Below are 14,643 nucleotides of genomic sequence, written 5' to 3'. Positions count from 1 at the left end.
CCCTGACAGATGTGATCAAAAAGCAAGAGTTTCCCACAGCTTCTGGCACTTCATTGTTAAATGTGCTAGGGAGGGGTGAGTTCCTGTACTTTTTGTGATTTACGTATTCTTTGGAGATTTCCTCGATTTTTGAACCTGTGCTCTGTTTTTGACTTTGCTTTGGATTTGGGATTAGGACTTTATTCACCTCAGATTGCTTTACCTTTTCAGGTAATCCCTTTTTACAACGTGTGCAACACAGAACCTCTTGTAAAAGAAATCTTTTAGTTTATAACGATTCTGTGTTACTAGCCAGGGTTTTTGATGGGATTTCCCCCTCTAGTATGCAGTTTAGGAACCGTTTGAGACTGCATGCTAGGGAACATAACAATCCTATCCAAAATTTGTTAGGTGTGTAAATAAAATACATAATTTAAAAGCCCAAATAGGCTTTTGTTGGCTGAAATGGTTTTCATAGACAGCAAATTTCAACACAAGTAATGACAAAATTCCATTACTTGCAATACTATTGTTAGTTGTTGGTTGTGGAAAGTTTGTAACTAATTGTGGTTAATATTTGTTAAACATAAAGGTTTTCAAAGAAGGACCCGACAGACAGTAAAAATGTATGTAGGAGTCTCCGGCTACAACTGTCGGTTACAAATGACCATGACGAACAACAGATCACTATGGTACTTTGCTGATAACTTCGAGCAGACTTCGGTAATGTCAATCCTGGGGGGGTCATAGTGGCTGCAGGTTTTTGTTCCTACCCAATTCCTTAATGAGAAGTGAATTATTTCTGTTGAAACTCTTATTGGCCAAGCAACATTTTTCCACTCGTTTTAGATATTCACTTAATCAGCTGTGACAGACAGCTGGGGATCCTGCCCAGCCGGGACGCCTGGAAGGACTGGGACAGGGACAATACATCCCCTGGACCACGAAAGGGCAGCTGCCTTGGTCTACATGGGGGCCACGTGATCAGAGCTTGAAAGCTCATCCCTGCTGGTGCAAGAGCAGCATTTCTGCCACACCAGGAAGTGCTGCCAGAAGATCATCAGGATGCACATGGAGCATATCCAGGTGAAGTATAAAAGAGGCTGCCTCACTCCATTCGGAGAGCCGAAGTCAGGAGGCAGAGGACGGAGCTTATGATGGGAGGAGTGGAGGTGGCAGAAGAGAAAGAGAAGGAAAGCCAAAGAAAGGACTGAACAGAGACTATTGGGGTTTGTGCACTATATTGTGGGTGCAGAGGAAGAAGGAAATAATAAACGTGTATGTTTCTGGGACTTTGCGTCTGTTTGTGTCCGGGGTTCGAGGTCCACACAGCATTCACTATTTTTAATTGTTCCTTATTAGCCATAAAAAGCAAGCAGACCGCAGCTCTCCCTATTATGAAATCACTAACAAGCCATATAATTAAATAAAACCTGTTATGGGCTAGAATTTGTTTCTTATTAAGCATTTAGATTGGAACAAAAACCCACAACCAAATAGCAATCCCCTGATTTAGAGGGTTAGTGACATTTCAAACTGCAGATAATGTAGCCGTGTGATGATTTTTAGTGTGTATTCACTGAATGCACAGCGCCTTACAGAACCATCCTTAGGGAGCTCCGTTCTTCTTCCATTCATCTCTACATACACTGAGTGACGTTTGTTGTGTTCGGACTGATGGGAAACGTGAGTTTCCGAGTCAAAAATTTTATGTGAATACTCTTGTCATACACGTGGGTATGGAAAACAACTAAATGGCTCAAATGAAGGTAATTCCATGCCGGACCAGGGGAGGGTGAAGTGCATTAACTCCTTTTCTCGGCCTGCAGCATCTATCTCGCATTCCCGCAAATAAATCGGTAACGCAAGTAGACTATGATTCTTAGCACGATGACAGGGATCTCAAAATCAACTGGAATGTTAAAGCAAATTATAGAAAAAAACCCAATCTAAATCTATTAAGTAGTTCTCTCTTGAACAGCGGACAGACAAACAGACAAACGTTGGATTTTATATATATAGAGATAACCCAATTACAGTATATGTATTATTGAATCCACATTTTTCTGTTACCTAAAGGTCTTAAACTTGAGTTCCTTTTCACAGAGGCAAAGACAGCACAATAAGTGTGATAGAAATCTTCTACCTAAGGATGCCTGGATTTGTGTTTGATTTCCAGGTTGGTTGTCTGCCCAGTTTTCTTATGTGGATTTTTTTTTAGGTAATTTTGGTTTCTTCTTACATCGACAGATGAGTATTTTCTGCTAAGTGGTAACTTCACATCTGTCCAGAATTAGTGACTATAAATGTGATCAACTGGCCTACCATCCACAGTTGATTTCTGTGTTGATCAATAAAATAGGTTCAGGAAAACTGATGGAAGGAGCATAAAGACATCACCTCATTTTATCCAAAAGGACATTTTCTAGGAGACAAAAGCATTTTCTAGGAACTGCAAACAATGCCATTTTATCAGTGTGAATTCTATGATGAAGTTGGTCTCACCGTAATAGTTTTTGAGCATCACTTTATCAGACATGTGCATTATGGGAGCACCTTTAATGCTCCAAGCAGGCAGGCCCTGGCAAATGGAGAGGGGTAATGGTACAGAGAGAGATAAATGACTTCAAGGGGAACATCTGATGTGACTTCTGCTCCCACTATGAAGACTTCCGCCATGTCAGCTAAACAAACGGCAGAGATCCCGGAAAACAGCATTCATTGCTGATCCACTGATGATGATGATAATGATAATAGTAATACTTTAAATTTAAATAGCTAATTTCTCACTACTCAAAGTGCTTTATGTAGTGAGTGGGGATCCACTTCAACCACAGCGAATGTGTGTCATTCATCTGATTGACACAACAGCAGTCATTTTTGCACCAGTATGCTCACCACACATGAGCTTTTAAGTGGTGAGAGAGATAGCAATTAGAGACGGGGTGGGGGGATTCTGGGGGTTTCATTAGAGGGAGAGAATAACTAGGTCATGGATGGCAATTTAGCCTACACATTGGGTACACCCTGCTTTTTTATGAAGGATGCCCAGGAATCTTTTATGACCACAGGGAGTGAGGACCTCAAATTTACATCTCATCCAAAGGACAGCACTATTTTTACAGCACAGTGTCCCCGTGACTACACTGAGGCATTGGGATCCATACATAGAGCACAGGGTAAGCACCCCCTGTTGACCTCACCCACACCTCTTCCAGCAGCAACCAAAACTTTTTCCTAGATGGCTTCCCATCCAAGCACTGGCTGGGCCTGAACACGCTTAGCTTCAGGTAGATGACCTCTTCTGAAGTGCAGGTGGCATGGCTGCATACCACCGAAGCAACTTACAACTAGTTATTCCCGAACCACATTAGTCCTAATCCTTATTTGCTTTTTCTATTTGTTTAGTTTAAAAATGCTAGTAAACTGGGTTAACATCTGGACCAAAAACCTTCACGTTATGTTGCTGTCCTTCCTGTACAACATGTAATAAAATAAATAAGAGGCTGTAGTGATGGTGCATCACTGATAGCAGCTGTGAATGATTCACAACTTTTCCTCCAGCTAATAACAGAGATAGGTATCTAAATTGAGTTGCAGTGCACAAATTTTGAAATTCTGCTGCAATCCCTCTGACAAGATATAAAGGTGAGTACATTCTGAATTTACGAAGGCCATTATCAGCATAGCTCAGACTTCAAAGAGGCGTGATAATGTCGAGAAACTGTTAAAATACACCACAAGACACACCAAAAAAATAAATAAAATGAGGTTCTGCTGTCATGCACCCTCAATGACCGCCTACTCTCGACCAGACACTTCACTCTCAAGTTCCTCTGACTGTCTTGACAGACCAGATTGACAGATTAACTTTGGCATCTTCTGTTTTCAGGTCGATCAGATGGCTGAAAAGAATACAAGATGTTGTTATCTCTTAACCTTGGCTGGTATGTCCTCACTGATTATTACTATTATTTTTTTTAGTTATGCATAAATGCAAAGAACTACAGACACATGGAGTAAGTTGCCAAGAAGAATGGTAAACACTTGGAATTTGATGTCATTTTTTGAAGAGATTGGACTGAACTGTTCGCTCTTACCAAAATTTCTTCTCTTTAAGTGTATTAATTACATTTTCGTTTTGTGCCTTATGGAAATAACCTTGACCTTTTTTTTCCCCTTTTATGCACAGCTGCAAGGATTTTTCTTATTTCTGCAGGTAAGGAAATTTATGAAACAAATAAAGAAATAAATATACAAAATTTAACAAATATTTTGCATGAATAGTGACACACAAGTAAGTGGTAAATGATTACTCTGATCCATTAAACAGAAAACTATAAGGGAGAAAAAAATGAACCTGAATGCTTTTATCATCTGTGTGATGCATTAAGTAGATTGTAGACTGATTTTTACATTTTAATTTTAAAATATTGCTAAATAACTACAAACATGTAGAGAACTCTGTGGCTGGAATATTAACCCACGGCAACAAGGAGTGCAGCGGCTTCACTGATGCCTTTGTGCGGATTGCCAGTTAAACATCTCATAAGCTTCTTCTGCTTGCATATCAAATCCCGTCTTTCGTCTTCACCGTGTTGCATTCTTACACACCCGGTCACAATCGGTGGTCTTCTAATGAAGAATTGTTTGTTGCCCCCCTCCTCACACCACACATGACTGAGCATTTAGTTCTGCAGCTCCCATTTTATGGATCTCCCTACCTCTCTACATTCAGCTGCTGCTTTTAAAGTTAACTTAATTCATTTATTAATTTTTCTATTCACTTATTTTTATTTTTATTGTTAAACTTGACTTGCTTGTATGGAATGTTATTTGATTTTAATAAAATTAACCCTAACCCTAACCCAATAAAATGCAAAAAATAAAATAAAATAAAGATAACTTAAACACTTAACCTTTTAAACAGTGTACTAGGTAATGATGGGATTTTACTGCAGTTCTGATTGTTTTATTTGTGTTTTATTTCCTACAAATTTATTTTAGTTTAAGGTAGTTGTGCACGTGTGTATCATGAAAGTCACTTACAAATAATGCGTTATTTATAATTATTAATGTTATTGTTATTAAAATACTCCTCTCAAGTAATAAGAGTAAAATTCCAAGTTTCAAATGGCTTTAAAACGTTGGTATAACATATAAAGCAGTCTTTGAGGGAACTGAGCCCACTCACAGTTCTTGTGGAGTTTGTATGTTGTCCCACTGATTTTGTGGGTTTTCTGCTTTTCCTCCCACTTCCCATGGCCAGTTGGATTATGGATTCTAAACTGGCTCATTGCATCTATAAGTAGATTGGACTGCTCGTCAATCAAGGACAGTTTTCTTCTTTGTACCCAGTGCCGTCTAGACAGGAGGCTCCGATTAACTGCAGTCCTGTAAAGGAATAAGTGGGTCCAGAAAGCGAATGAATGAATATTTAACCAAAGACTCCAGGGGCCTCATGTATAAACGGTGTGTACGCACAGAAATGTTGCGTACTCCCGTTTCCACGCTCAAATCGCGATGTATAAAACCTAAACTTGGCGTAAAGCCATGCACATTTCCACGGTAACTCATACCTTGGCGTACACAATTTCTCCGATCGGTTTTGCAAACTGGCGGCACCCAGCATCAAAGCAGTGCTACTGTTCCTGAGTGGTTACCCTTTCTTTCTTAGATCCACATTCCTGACGCTGCTTTATAAATACACTGAAACTAACTGCATATTGTTTATTAGTGTAATGCATCTGATTGTAATTAACCTGCAGCAATATAATGGTCCAGGGAATAGCCATAGTATTCCAAATACCATAACTGCTTTAGCGTTGTAACTCTCACTGCATCTTCTTCTTCTTCCAGCTGCTCCCGTTAAGGGTTGCCACAGCAGATCATCTTTTTCCATATTACTCTCGCTGCATCACTCGGAGTATTTATATCACTGTATCTGAGTGGGGAATCACAGCAGCAGCTGATCGGAAAGAGAATTATCGGTATACAGCATGAAGCAGACGCTGCCTGAACCACAGCAAAACACTTTATAGAGACTTCCCAGTATGGACTTCGCGGTTTAGAAAAGGTTTCATCCCAAGAACTCTAAACGCACTCAATCAGTCCATCAAGTGCTCCTTGTAGAACTGTTTACTTATAAGTACAATCACCTCACTGTAAACTTGCACTACAGTTATAATATTGCACAACCTGCGCCACTTTATAAAGTGCGAATTTACATATGATGACGGTATTCATTTTTAAGATGAAATGCAGCAAAATATGTTGATTATATTATACAGATAAAACTTTAACTTCATTTAAATAATCTGTATTGTTAATAATTAAACATGTGAGGACATGGTGCCGCAGCGCTAGCTAGTTCAGGGATTGTTCCTGCATTGCATTGTATTCTTGCGCTGACGCGACACTGGAAAGATAGACGGCTAGAATAATTAAACATGTACTACGAAGATATTTCAATGTTCCTTAAAAGTTTTGAAGAATCGGCATTCTAAGCTTACAGATGGCTTAACGTCGATTACAGAGCTGATTGTGTGGTGATTGGGCATTTGGAGAAAGAAAAGTAAGGACAGGAATTGGAGGTTAGTACGTTTGAAAGAAACAGTACTGCTGTGATAAATTATTGCATCGAAGGTCGCACATGGCGCAGCAAGCCTCTTGCGTGAGACATGAACAAGCACTGTGCCACCGTGTTCCCATGTTTAATAACATGCTTTCATTCCTATCATCATGAAAATGATATCACGTATACATCTCAGTATTTTAATTATTCAGAGAGCTGTAATATCACGAATGTAATGGATTATGTGTCCTGTCGGAGAAAGAGAAAGAACGGAAGCACGTAGTGATTCACACACATAGAGCGCATAGAAGATCAAATACAGAACAAAGCATTTAACGTGCTACTTGAGAAACTAGTAAAATAAACGATTTTAAGATGAAGATTATGATGTTCTACTTTAATGGCAAAATAAACTACGTGATTAAAGTGGAAATTTCGAGATTAAAATTGACGTTTCATGCTTTTTTCCCAATGTGTGCCTATTTGTTTTGTCTGTACCCTAATAAGCTTTCATATGACACTCAGACGTTGGACTACGACTCGCCTTTTCACGGCAACTTTGATATGTGATTTCTTTTTTATTTCGGGCACTGTGCGACTTTGTGAACTTGGATCTTTCGAGTTTCTCCGACACTCTGTCACTCGATCAACTTTCTTTTGTTGATTATACCACTGTTTAAACCAACAAATAGTATGTTTTTCCTTTGCCTCCACTTGGTATTCACTGAAATTCTTATATTTTCCCCTGTGCTTTTCCCATTGTCTTTTCACAGAAGGCTATTTATATTGATTTGCATAGAGGCATAATTCTGGGAGGAGTTGGGGTGGGACAGTAGGCGCGTGCACGTGCGTTACTTTTCACGCCGATCGGGATTTATGTAGTGGAAGAACGTGAAAGTTTGCATGCGCACAGATTCCTGCATCTGGATTTTTCTGTGCGTACGCACAATCCCGCTTTTGTGCGTACGCCATGTTATAGTGTGAGCTCTACGCACGCCGTTATACATGAGGCCCCATGTGTTTACTTTCAAATCTATCTTTTCTCTGGCACATTTAATCTTGATGTAACTTTGCTGCCCTTTCACCACTGGGCACACAGACACTAACAACCAATCAGTCAGCCGGACTACAATAATTTATAGGGAAAAAAATTCAAGTAACACGGGGTGGTGTCGGAGAACTTGGGAAATCAAATCAACTAAGCAAAGAATTAGAAGCCAGCAACCACACGTATTATATCTATCTATAAATTGTAAGTGTCAAATCAATAAATTGCAAGTAAATAAAATAAAATAATAAGTACACTGTTAAATGTACTACTGTATATAGTATAATTTTTTACTATTTTAATTTTAATTTTAATTGTTTTCTTTATAAAGATTGTAAAGAACATTAGTCTTATTTGGTTGGTAAATTGTGAATGGTTTATTTTAGATCATGTATTTAAAAAATTATGAATATATACTTTAGGTAATACATATACATAATTTAGATGCGGATGGCTTGACCCTCCTATGTGTAATCTTTTTCTATGTGTTATTTCTTCAATAATGTGTACAATGAAGAAGTCAATCAAAATGAAATATTTTTAGTTAGCCAATAAAAGGTGTCATTTTGTTTGACTTCACATTGCATCCATAATGGCTAACACGGTACAGCACCCTGCTCCTTCAATAATGTGTGTAATTGTAACATTACTTGTGTCCCGAGGATGAATTTTTTAAACACGCATTTGTGTAAAGGACATCTGAGAATTAGGAGTTTTCTATTTATATTAACCTGGATGGTCATTTTAAGTTCCTTTGTCGCTCCTTTTTCAGGAAGGCTCAAGCTCGACAAACAGTCTGTACAAGAAGGAGAAAGTGTCATTTTCAGGTGTTTTGGGTCCCTTGGGAATACAAATCTCATGAGTGGAGGTCATTTCTTTCTCTACAAAAATGGGCAGCCTTTTCGTAAAATGGAAAGAACTGCAAGTGATCAAATTGGCATCCTTACCCTAGAGCGAATTACAAAGACGAATGCGGGGATGTACTCATGTGCACATGAAAAAGAAAATCCAGAGAACTTGAAATTTATTGATGATAGCAACTCAGTGATCCTGGAAGTGAAAGGTGAGTAGATAATCGAGAATGTCAGTATTACGCAGAGGTGGGTAGAGTAGCCAAGTAAGAGTAGTGTTCAAAATAATATTACTCAATTAGAAGTAAAAAGTAGTCATCCAAAAAATTACTCAAGTAAGAGTAAAAAAGTATTTTGTGAAAAGACTACTCAAGTACTGAGTAACCGTTTGATCATAATAAATGATTTATGTTTTTTAGAAATGTTGTAATAAGACAGACAAAAATATAAAATAATACAATACAGACTACAGTACTTGAGTAGTCATTTCGCAAAATACTTTTTACTCTTACTTGAGTAATTTTTTGGATGACTACTTTTTACTTCTACTTGTATATTATTATTTTGAACACTACTCTTACTTGAGTACAATTTTTGGCTACTCTACCCACCTCTGGTATTACGACTGTTAAAATTCAAACCGATGGCTGCTGTATTGAAAGGCAGGTCGGGTTTCGCCCAACGGTTATTATCGTAGCAGTTGTTTCCTTCAGTGGCTTGTAAGTTCTTTAGCTAGGTGGCAGTGGTGAAGAATGCCACCCCAGAAAACAAAGACAAAAGAAGCCATTAGTTATTATTGTACAGCCAGGCTTTCATCCCTGGTTTTTTATTTGTCTTAGCTCCACATACCACACTGCCTCAACTTGAGCATCAGGTGGGCCATGCGAGGACACATTCATAGACTATAGCTCTGCATTGAATACATTTTTTACCAGAGAGGTTGTTGTTAAAGCTCTCTGACTTAGTCCTCTCCTCATCCATATGTTTCGGGATAAAAGCCCTTCTGACCAACCAGCCTCACACTGTTAAACTCAGCTCTCGTGTTTCTTCTGCCCTTACGTTTAGCATGGGCTTCCCTCAGGGATGCGTGTTCAGCCCGTTATACACTCCTTATACCCCCGGTTGTGTATCTACTCATTCCACAAACACCATCATTTAACTCACAGATGACACTACGGTAGTTGGACTGATTTCAGAAAAACAATGGAAAGCCTACAGCTATGAGGACCAGAGACTGGCATTGAACACCTATAAAAAACGAAAGAGTTAATCAGGACAAATGGGGTGAACCCAATTCCACTTTTCATAAATAGGGACTGAGAGGGTACTGGTATACTGCGTCTTGGTGTGGTAACACTAGCTGCTCAGTAGTAGACAAGAAAGCTCTTCCGAGAGTTATTAACGCAGCCCAGAATATTATCATCTGCCCATAGTCCTCAATCTGCAATGCTCAGTGTCTGAATTCAGTTATTATTCTTCACACTTCTTGTTTGATATTTTTTTTTTCCCAAGAGCAACACACATTGAATTCTGTTATCGGGTGTCATTCAACTTCTTTCTGGATATGTACGTATAATGATATTAAAGCACAATATTTTTTCTATTTTATTATTACCATATATGCAAACAAATTTACAGTACTTTTTGATTTTTTTATTTAAATTTTCACTTTTGAATTGTAAGATTATTTATTTATGGCTATTGTTGTGATTATGTGCTGAAATTCCACACATAATTTTGTTGACTGTATGTAAAATGACAATAAGGGCTTTGAACTGAAATTAATTGAAATCTGAATATGATGTTCTTTTCTTTCTTTCTGTATTATATCATTCCATTCTTTTATTGAGGTTATCTTGTTTAGTAATTATTATATATATTTTAATTTAATTGTGCTAGCTACTGTTTTTGTGATATAGTCCTTGTACTCTGTATGTTGAGCCTAAGGGTCCCCTGGACCACCCCAGCCCTATATAAGTTGTAGTAAAATCATGTAGTCCACTCGATTTGATCAATTCTCCCTCATTTCTCTGCATTACAAATTTGGAGTTTCACTCTGTAAGTTTATAGTCTGTTTTTTTTTTTCCCATGGTGTATTGATCTTAGACATGCCTTCTTTTGATTCCTTTGCTCCATTTCAGTGTTGTTGTGTAACTTTTTGTTAAAACCCTCAGTTATTAAGGAACTGGATTTCTGTCACTTGGGCCTGGAGTTCCCACTGTTCTCCTCTCTTCTTTCATCCCAGTGCAGGCTGTGGCGCCTACTTCTCAAGTTTGGGACCTGTCTGATTTTATGCCTAGGCCTCAGTGAAGTCTCAAGGCCTAGTTTTTGTATTGAAGCCCTTTCCTTGAATTTTGAGTTGGCAATCTCAATATTAGAAACTTAAATAAAACATTAAATAGTAATATCCATTAGAACAGCCATCTTCAACACTAAATCACTTTCAGATTGATGCCAGTCTGTTTGTCAGAATGCAAGTTTTTTGGACACAATGCTTCAAACACATATCACTCAATCCAATGAACCCAAACCGTTATTAGCGTTGTAAAACACTTGAAGCCTTCTGCTTTCTGAGATGCTTTCCTTCTCACCACAGCTGTACAGAGTGGTTTTCAGGGTTACCTTTGCCTTTCTGTCAGTTTGCACCAGTCTGGCCTTTCTTCTTTGACCTCCTTTGTCAAGAAGTTTTTTTTGACCACAAAACTGCGTCTGTCTGAATGTTTTTGATTGTCACAACATTCTGAGTAAACCCTAAAGACTGTTGTGCACGAAAATCTCAGGAGATCATCAGCTAGAGAAATACTCAAACAAGCCCGTCTGGGACAATTAATCATGCCAGAGTCATAATCACTGGGATCACAATATTCTTCATTCTGGCATCTGACCAGTAACCAAAGCTCCTGTCCTGATCTGTAGGATGTGATGCATTGTGCTACTGCCACATGATTGGCTTGTTAGATAATTGCATGGATAAGAAGGTGTACAGGTGTTCATAATTAGTTCCTTAGTGAGTGTAGATTGTTCAACAAGATAAGTAATAGCATACGTAACACTTATTACCTTATAGGCAAAAAATAGTGGTTCAGTTCATAACATCCATAAGAAACCAACTTTCAAATTGGTTGTGATTGTGATGTCTAAGAAGAAGTGGAAAAAGTATACATAAATAAATATAACTAAAATGCAGCATTTCAGTGTCTATTTCTTTTTCTATTTTATTGATCGATTAATGTGTTTATATCTGTAGAGCTCTGTAAAACAGGGGTGTCCAACTCCAGTCCTGGTGGGCCAGTTTTCATTCTAACCCTTTTCCTAATCAGCGAGCAGTTTTCACTGCTAATTAACTCCTTTTCCCTTCATTTTCATAGCCCTGTTTTTAAGGATTCAGTCCTTTGAATTGATTCTTTTCTTCATTAAATGACAGCTAAACAGAAATGAGATGTGAAACGATCCAACAGATGAGCAGCTAAACTGGGATGTCAATCTCCAACCCATTTCAGTCCAACCAGTCTCTAAATAAGAAGCTGATTCTTGCTTTTAATTAAACCCGTTATTTAATTCCACATCTTGTTCACTGAAAAAAATGGCATGTCAGATTAAAATAAAAAAAATATGTACATTGGTAGCATATAATAAAATTGTTTTTATCAAAAATAATTTAATTATGCTTAATGCAGTAGAGAAAAGCCAAGCAAAATGACACCTTTTATTGGCTAACTAAAAAGATTACAATATGCAAGCTTTCGAGGCAACTCAGGCCCTAGTACTGCTTAATGCAGTAAATTAATATATCCTGAAACAACATGATATTTTAAAAGAAATTAATGAAACTTTTTCATTCTCTGTTAAATTAATTATATTATGTTAAATGAATATGACTCATGTCAATACAACTTTAACAATTGTTAAAAAAAATGCACCTCACTGAGTTGCTTAGCTATACCCTTTCAAGGTTGTCAATTATATTTGTTCCAGTATTATTTTATAGTTCATGTTCAAAGTTATTAATAAGAAATAATCAGGTTTGCTTATACCAAAACTAGTTTTATTTGGTAAAAACAATGCAAACCAACAAAAATGCAAAAGATTAGTATTCAAAAGCTGAATTGTACAAAACACTACTTCTCTGGCTGTGCCAGAATGCTATGACCAATGTATAAGTAAATACAAACACAATATGCACCTCAGAGTGTTATATTATAAAATACATTTATTTATATTTATGTAACTACATACAGTGGGTACGGAAAGTATTCAGATCCCCTTCAATTTTTCACTCTTTGTTATATTGCAGCCATTTGCTAAAATCATTTAAATTAATTTTTTTCCTCATTAATGTACACACAGCACCCCATATTGATAGACAAAAAAAAGAATTTTTGAAATTGTTGCAGATTTATTAAAAAAGAAAAACTGAAATATCACATGGTCCTAAGTATTCAGACCCTTTGCTGTGACACTCATATATTTACCTCAGGTGCTTTCCATTTCTTCTGATCATCCTTGAGATCACCTTCATTTGAGTCCAGCTGTGTTTGATTATACTGATTGGACTTGATTAGGAAAGCCACACACCTGTCTATATAAGACCTTACAGCTCACAATGCATGTCAGAGCAAATGAGAATCATGAGGTCAAAGGAACTGCCTGAAGAACTCAGAGACAGAATTGTGGCAAGGCACAGATCTGGCTAAGGTTACAAAAAAATTTCTGCTGCACTTAAGGTTCCCAAGAGCACAGTGGCCTCCATAATCCTTAAATGGAAGACGTTTGGGACGACCAGAACCCTTCCTAGAGCTGGCCGTCCGGCCAAGCTGAGCTACCGGGGGAGAAGAGCTTTGGTAAGAGAGGTAAAGAAAACCCAAAGATCACTTTGGCTGAGCTCCAGAGATGCAGTCAGGAGATGGGAGAAAGTTGTAGAAAGTCAACCATCACTGCAGCCCTCCACCAGTCAGGGCTTTATGGCAGAGTGGCCTGTCGGAAGCCTCTCCTCAGTGCAAGACACATGACAGCCCGCATGGAGTTTGCTAAAAGACACCTGAAGGACTCTGAGATGGTGAGAAATAAGATTCTCTGGTCTGATGAGACCAAGATAGAACTTTTTGGCCTTAATTCTAAGCGGTATGTGTGGAGACAACCAGGCACTGCTCATCACTTGTCCAATACAGTCCCCACAGTGAAGCATGGCGGTGGTAGCATCATGCTGTGGGGGTGTTTTTCAGCTGCAGGGACAGGACGAGTGGTTGCAATCGAGGGAAAGATGAATGCGGCCAAGTACAGGGATATCCTGGACAAAAACCTTCTCCAGAGTGCCAAGGACCTCAGACTGGGCCGAAGGTTTACCTTCCAACAAGACAATGACCCTAAGCACACAGCTAAAATAACAAAGGAGTGGCTTCACAACAACTCTGTGACTGTTCTTGAATGGCCCTGCCAGAGCCCTGACTTAAACCCAATTGAGCATCTCTGGAGAGATCTAAAAATGGCTGTCCACCAACGTTTACCATCCAACCTGACAGAATTGGAGAGGATCTGCAAGGAGGAATGGCAGAGGATCCCCAAATCCAGGTGTGAAAAACTTGTTGCATCTTTCCCAAGAAGACTCATGGCTGTATTAGCTCAAAAGGGTGCTTCTACTAAATACTGAGCAAAGGGTCTGAATACTTAGGACCATGTGATATTTCAGTTTTTCTTTTTTAATAAATCTGCAACAATTTCAAAAATTCTTTTTTTTGTCTGTCAATATGGGGTGCTGTGTGTACATTAATGAGGAAAAAAATTAATTTAAATGATTTTAGCAAATGGCTGCAATATAACAAAGAGTGAAAAATTGAAGGGGGTCCGAATACTTTCCGTACCCACTGTATATTATAGAATAAATGTTAAATATTAGTAAAAAATAAAGTGCAAAAATTGCTGCTTGGCACTGTCTTTCACAAAACATATATATATATTTTTAATTTCAAAATGAGCAAATTCGACAACTGCATTGTATTGTATTTGGGTGTATTATTTATTTGTCTGTATTAAGAGTATTGAGCAATGTTATGATAACACTAATGAACAGCAATGCTAAAAGTAGTTGACCCGTAACGAAAGTCAGAAGTTTTTTTTTTTTTAAGTACGTAAACGTACCTGTACTAAGCGAATAAATCGAGACAACTTAATAGAACATTTACTGACTTGTGATG

At 38.1% G+C, this 14,643-nt stretch overlaps 1 protein-coding gene across 1 annotated transcript in view; it reads left to right on the top strand.

Moving 5' to 3' along the window:
* Positions 1-3,849: 3,849 nt before the first annotated feature.
* Positions 3,850-14,643, top strand: part of LOC114662270 (uncharacterized) — a 12,134-nt gene continuing 1,340 nt past the window's right edge. The window contains exons 1-3 of the mRNA XM_028815661.2: positions 3,850-3,926; positions 4,172-4,198; positions 8,374-8,664. Of these exons, the coding sequence (XP_028671494.2) occupies positions 3,881-3,926; positions 4,172-4,198; positions 8,374-8,664 (364 nt within the window). The 5' untranslated portion in view covers positions 3,850-3,880. The remainder of the gene's footprint in view (positions 3,927-4,171; positions 4,199-8,373; positions 8,665-14,643) is intronic.

Source organism: Erpetoichthys calabaricus, chromosome 12 (assembly GCF_900747795.2).
Source record: "Erpetoichthys calabaricus chromosome 12, fErpCal1.3, whole genome shotgun sequence".
NCBI classification, from domain to species: domain Eukaryota; kingdom Metazoa; phylum Chordata; class Cladistia; order Polypteriformes; family Polypteridae; genus Erpetoichthys; species Erpetoichthys calabaricus.
This window is presented reverse-complemented; position numbering and strand designations above follow the sequence as displayed.